At 59.1% G+C, this 6,000-nt stretch overlaps 1 protein-coding gene across 1 annotated transcript in view; it reads right to left on the reverse strand.

The window, feature by feature from the left end:
- Window positions 1–6,000, reverse strand: part of B3GNTL1 (UDP-GlcNAc:betaGal beta-1,3-N-acetylglucosaminyltransferase like 1) — a 93,385-nt gene that overhangs the window by 4,504 nt on the left and 82,881 nt on the right. The window contains exons 9-11 of the mRNA XM_032429998.1: window positions 3,761–3,896; window positions 3,611–3,679; window positions 3,200–3,274 (exon numbers count right to left, since the gene is read on the reverse strand). Of these exons, the coding sequence (XP_032285889.1) occupies window positions 3,200–3,274; window positions 3,611–3,679; window positions 3,761–3,896 (280 nt within the window). The remainder of the gene's footprint in view (window positions 1–3,199; window positions 3,275–3,610; window positions 3,680–3,760; window positions 3,897–6,000) is intronic.

Below are 6,000 nucleotides of genomic sequence, written 5' to 3' on the forward strand. Positions count from 1 at the left end.
GCCACACGGCAAGGAACATCCAGCAAAGAACTAAAGCCCTCGGTCCAACACCCTCAAGGGTCCGGCTTCGGCCAACTGCCATGACAACACGGAGGCAGACGCTGCTCCGGCGAGCCTCCCCACGCGACCGCGTCGTGGCTGGCACCTCACCAGCAGCTTCATGAGGGGCCCTGAGGCCCCGCCTGTGGCGTCTGGATTTCTGAACCACAGCAACTGTGAGGTAAGAAATGGTGGCACGCCTGGGTGGCTCAGTCGGTTAAGAGTCCTCCTCTTGGTTTTGGCTCAGGTCATGATCTCAGGGTCGTGGGACTGAGCCCCGTGTAGGACTCCCTGCTCAGCGGGGAGCCTGAGATTCTCTCCCCCTGCCCCCACCATGTGTGCGCTCTCTCTCTCAAATAAATAAATTTAAAAATCTAAAAAAGTGTGTATTGTATGAGGCTAGCTCATGGTAATGTATTACGTGGCGGTTCAAGCAGAACACAACTTCAGGGTGACGTCTGGGACAGGAGCTGCCCTGGCCGCGCGGTGCCCGGACAGCTACGAGCTCAAGAACGGGGCTGGCCGCCTCCCACACGCCACACGCTAACCCAGAGCCGGGACTGCGAAATCTTCGAAGGAAGCATGGGGGTACATGTTCGCGGTCCTGGATTTGGCGATGGTGTCTTAGCTACAGCACCGAAAACATGAGCACCCAAGTTAAAACCAGATAAATTGGACTTTATCAAAATTAAATACTTTTGTACGTCAAAGGACCCCATCAAGAAAGTGAAGAGAGAACGTGCAGAACGGGAGGTGTTTGCACCGCATCTAGAACATACAAAGAACCGTTATGGCTTCATGAGACAAAACCCAGATAAAAAACGGGCAAAGGACCTGCACAGACATTTCTCCAAAGACGATACCCACGTGGCCAACAAGCCGATGAAAGGATCCCCAGCATCGCTGGGTGTTAGGGAAACGCAACATCATCACCTCAATGAGTGACTACGTGTGGAGATGCTGGTGCCCTTGCGCGGTGGGTGGGAGTGTAAATTGGTGCAACCATTGTGGAAAACCGGTGGTTCCCAAAACGTGGTTACCCTGTGACCCCGCACGTCCTCTCCCGGGCACACGTTCACACGGAGCTACACACGAACGCTCAAGGCCGCACTGCTCTAACCGCCCGGCTGGCTTGTTCTTTTCTGACAGTTTCGCCACCGTGGGCCTTAGAAGTTGGTCACCTGCTGCTGTGGAATGAGCCCCTGCCAGGCGAGCAGCCTGGGACGACACATGTCGGCCTCTCACGGTTCCACGGGGCTGGATTGCGGGCCCGGCCATGGCCCAGGGGCCCTGAGTGAGTCTGCCTCACGGCCAGCCCGGACAGCCTCTCCCACAGTTGGGGGGCTTCCCCAAAGTGGCCCCATAGCAAAGGGCAGAGTCCAGCCTCTCGAAGCCGCGCCTCCTGCCCCGCCTGGGGCCCTTCTCGGGCCACTGCCCCTGCCGGACCAACGTCCGCATTCTGGGGTCACAGCCTGGCGGGGTCGCCCTCCGTGGGGGCACCGTCCTGCCTGATGCCCTGCACAGACATGGTGGGCAGCTAAGTCCAGTCAATGCCAAAGAGGTTGGGGTCTTAACCAGCCACCAATGAAGAGGGATGCTCCCCTCCCTGCCTCCCTCCACAGGTTTGTTCTAGTCCTGCTGTGTGCAGGCTTACGTCCTTGAGCCCAAGGCTGGACGCAGGGATGGGCAGGCGTGTCCTGCGGGTCTCCTCCCTGATGTTGACAGACTCTGCCTCCCTTCTGCAAAAGCTGCTGCCTCCATGAAGGCTTCTGGTGTCTGGTGACTGAGGTTCCAGCCCAATCTCACGGTTGGAAGCTGGTGAAGTGGCCGTGTGTGTCCCCCACGACCCCCAGCAGAAAGCACAGGGCCCTTGCCACCCATCAGCCCCCATCCCCTCTGGGGGACCCACTGGGGCAGGGCTGAGCCAAACTGGCCCCGTAGCTGGGACTCCAAAGTAAAAGATGACACTTTACATTTGTATGTGTGTGTACACGAGAATATGCCTTTCTGACCATGAAGAACGATTTCCTAAAGAGGACACTAAAAGTGTTCATCGTAAGGAAAATGTTGATGAACGCCGCTGCGTTAAAAGTAACTTTATCTGGGACGCCTGGGTGGCTCAGTTGCTGAGCGTCTGCCTTCGGCTCAGGTCATGGTCCCGGGGTCCTGGGATCGAGCCCCGCATCGGGCTCCCTGCTCAGCGGGAAGCCTGCTTCTCCCTCTGCCACTCCCCCTGCTTGTGCTCGCTCTCTCTCTCAAATAAATAAAATCAATCTTCAAAAAAGCTTTTTCTGGAAGAACCTGTGAAAAGGCAAGTCTCACGTGGGAAAAAGTATTTGCCACTCCAACCGAGGAAGGACTGGCACCAGAGTGTGCAGAGCTCCTGGAAATTACAAGGCCAGAGGCGCCCGAGGGCACCGCCCAACTGAGCCCTTGTCCGGCGGGATAGGCTGGGACGAGCCCTCGCGTGGCCTCACGAACATGCGTGCATGGAGGGCACCTTCCGAGACCCTTCACATCTGCTCCAAAGTCACAGGAACGTCACAGCTGTGCCGTCGCCAGGCCGGAAATGACCAGGCCCGCGGTCAGATGTGGGATGTTAGTCGGGAATGAGGAATTCAGTCATCCGGCCACACAGGCCAGCCTGACACGGGCAAGCAGACCGGCCTCGTGCCCCAGGCCTCACGCCGTGTGACCCCAACGGAGCTGAGAGGCGGGCGCAGCACAGCCCGGCACCCATGCCCCTGTGACCTCAAGGGAAAAGGCAAGGATACGGGGGGAAAGTCTCCGGACAGCCCTGGGGGCAGAGGCCGTGGTGCTTGGTCAGAGGTGCTTCTCAGTGACGCTTTTACTGCCCACAGCCCCTCGTCTCTGCCAGAGCACCTGATGAGCCCCCGGAATGTGCCCCAGGTCTGGCACTTAGCAAGTTTCCAAAAAAATGTTGCTCTTACAGAAATGCAGCCCATTTTTTGAGGGCACCATGGTGGCCTCTTCCAACATCCTGGGCAGCCTCCCGCCCTAGTGTACAGCTTGAGACCGGTGGCCCAAACCAAGGGCATGGATGTCTGGCTCCATGTCAGACATCCGTGATCCCACAACTGGGGGCCTGTACCAGCCACACGGTCGTGTGACCCCCGCCACGGCCATGGCTGACACTTACCAGCTTCACGCAGATGACGAAGGGTGGCTGGGCAGCTCGGAAGTGCAGGATTGGAACCCGAGGCTTAGGCCTTTCCTGAAAAACAAGAGGTGTTGTGGGCTGGGGTCCATGCTGGTCCCACGGGACGCCCTGCCATGCTGGACCGACCCCTCACCCCTGCCCAGCTCCGAGGTGCACGGCAGATGCACAGACCTGGGCCAGGCGGGGACACAGGCCACTCTGGGGCCCGAGACCCCCAGGAGATGGGGGCCACTGCTGCTGGGCCTGGCAGCTGTCCAGACACAGGTGGCCTTCCCCAAGGAGGAAGGTTCTGGGCAGTGGCCCCTCCTTGTCCCCTGGGACAGAGCTAGGGGTGGTGTGAGCAACCCATGTGGGACTGAGGCCTTCCCTGGGGTCCTGGGTCTCACACACCTGAGAGTCCTCGTGGCAATAGAAGCCTTTCCTGATCTTGTTCTCGTCCACGTCACAGAAGGCAACCACCTGGGGGGGCACAGGACACCAGCCTCAGGGACGGGGGACCCGGGGGGACAGAGCTGCTGGGCTGGATGGAGGGGGGCCCACCTTGCGTCGTGTCCCGGCCGTCAGGCTGCGGTAAAGCCGGCGGCCCTGCCTGCCCGCGTTCCAGATGGTGAAAGCTGCCCAGTGCGGCAGGACCCATTCTTCCAGGAAGCGGACACGGTGGGTCCAGATGGTGGTCCTGGGGGGGGAGTGGGGCGGGTGAACCAGGTGGGCAGGGCCTCTAGCTGCGCCCAGACCTTCCTCCCCACCCAGCCCTGGGCACAGCAGGGCATGTTCTGGGGACCTCCTCTCTCCAGAGCTCACGAGGTACTGGCTTGATAAATGAATGAGGGAATGAACAAACGAACCGCGCTCGCACTGCCTCACCCGCCCTCACAGCCCCACGTGGACCCTAGGATGTGCTGTTCTCACGTCCATGTACTCAGAGGCCCTGAGGGATGCCAGGCACAGACCCTGGGGAGCCTGAGGGGGATGCAGCCACCCTGACGTCCGGTGAGCTCGGGTGCGAGGTCTCACGGCTCCGCTTCCTGCAGAAGCTGCCCAGACCGCCAGGCGTTCTGACGGCTGGGCCGTGGGCGCACCGGGGCTGGCGGGTGAGTAGCTCCCCGATCCCGGCCGTTAGCGCTTCCAGAGCATCCCACCAGCTCCAGACGGTCCAGCCCACGGCCAGGCACGCGCAGCTCTGGCAACACCCAAGAAGCGGAAGTTTAAGAACAAAAGACCAGGGACGTGCACGTGAGTTCTGGTGAATGGGAAATCCTGAGGACGACGAAGGGACAGGGAGCTTCGGGTAGTCACTGCTAACGGTTTTCGCCTTTCAGGCGGAGGACGTGCCGGGGCAGCCCGTGTCAGGAAGCACTGTGTGGGGTCCCCACCAGTAGAGGGATGTGCGCCGCGCGCGCGGCTCAGCAGCGGCTTCCTCTCCTGTCCCCAGCCCTGGTGGAGTTGTCAGCACAGGGTCGTGACACTTCTCGAGTAATTCCTTCTCTTAAACAGTCCGTGCTCCTCAGTGTGAGGTGCAGATTGAAGGAAATGCCCATCACGATGTCTCGAGGGGTCTGTGGACGTGACCAAGGGAAAGGCGGGCCCCAGTCCAGACCCCAGGAGCTCAGGCGCCCGCTGGGGGGCTGCGGGGCCTGCTCTGGCGACACTGTAGATGATGAGCCGACACAATTTAGAGATGGCCACAAACACACCTGCTTTGTGGGCCACAAAGCACTTCCGGCCACCGGCCCTGTTCCTGCTCAGGAATGCCATCTTTCCTGGTGCTTTTAAGTTCTGACCCAATCAGGAAGATTCCTCGAGAGTCTCCTTCCTTGCTGCACGGCAGCAGTGTCCCCCGGCAGGGGCTGCAGCGAGCGGAGCGGTTTCCCCAAACCCACAGACGTGCCCCCTGGTGGCCGCGGCCCCGACGCAGAATGCGGGGTGTGCCGGCCTGGCTGGAGTCAGCCCCGCTCTGCAAGCAGGACGCAGAAAGGCCTTGGCAGGAGGTGGCCTGGAGACAGGCAGCACCCTGAGGTCACGCATGAAGGGGCAACCGAGAGGCTGAACGGAAAAGCAGTTTTCGGGGAGAAAGGCAGAATGCTACTGTGGACATGACGTTTTTAAACAGGTAATGCATATTGTTCAGGGAGACACCGCTCACACCCCGGACAGCGCTGGCCTTGCTGAGGGGCTGGGAAAGGCAGCCGGGCGCAGGACGTCGGTCCTCCGTGTCTCTGTCTCTGGATGTCTTAAGTATTTCATAATGAACGATGTAAATGCTGACCGTTCTTGGTTTAAAACAGAAAGAACAGCAACCAGGGAGTGCTTTCACAGGAGGGCTTCTGGGCAGAGAGTTTGAAGAAATTCAATTCTCAACAAGCCTGAAGGTGTAATTAAAGCTCATTACTCTGTGAGGTTTTGCCACTCACAGCACAAAGATTTTAATCCAGTACAGAAACTACATGAGATCACTTCTTTTGTGTTGTGGGTGGCAAAGCCTCACGCTGCAAAAAAGAAAGAAACCGCTCAACATAAAAGAGACTGATCCCACGCGAACAAGATGAGGACTTGTGGGGACAAAGCCCAGTTGCCTGTGGCCTGGCCCTTCCTGGACACACAGGCTTCTGCCACAGCATGGGCCACCACCAATTCCTACAGAGAGATCCCTTCAATGTGTCTTCAGAGAATCTAACATTGGAACACAGAGACAGGAACATTCATGATGATGATGACAGAGGAGATCCCCGAAGTCCCACACCTCACAGCCTGCAGGAGATCCCCGAAATCCCACACCTCAC

Source organism: Phoca vitulina, unplaced genomic scaffold (genome assembly GCF_004348235.1).
Source record: "Phoca vitulina isolate PV1807 unplaced genomic scaffold, GSC_HSeal_1.0 scaffold41, whole genome shotgun sequence".
NCBI lineage: Eukaryota > Metazoa > Chordata > Mammalia > Carnivora > Phocidae > Phoca > Phoca vitulina.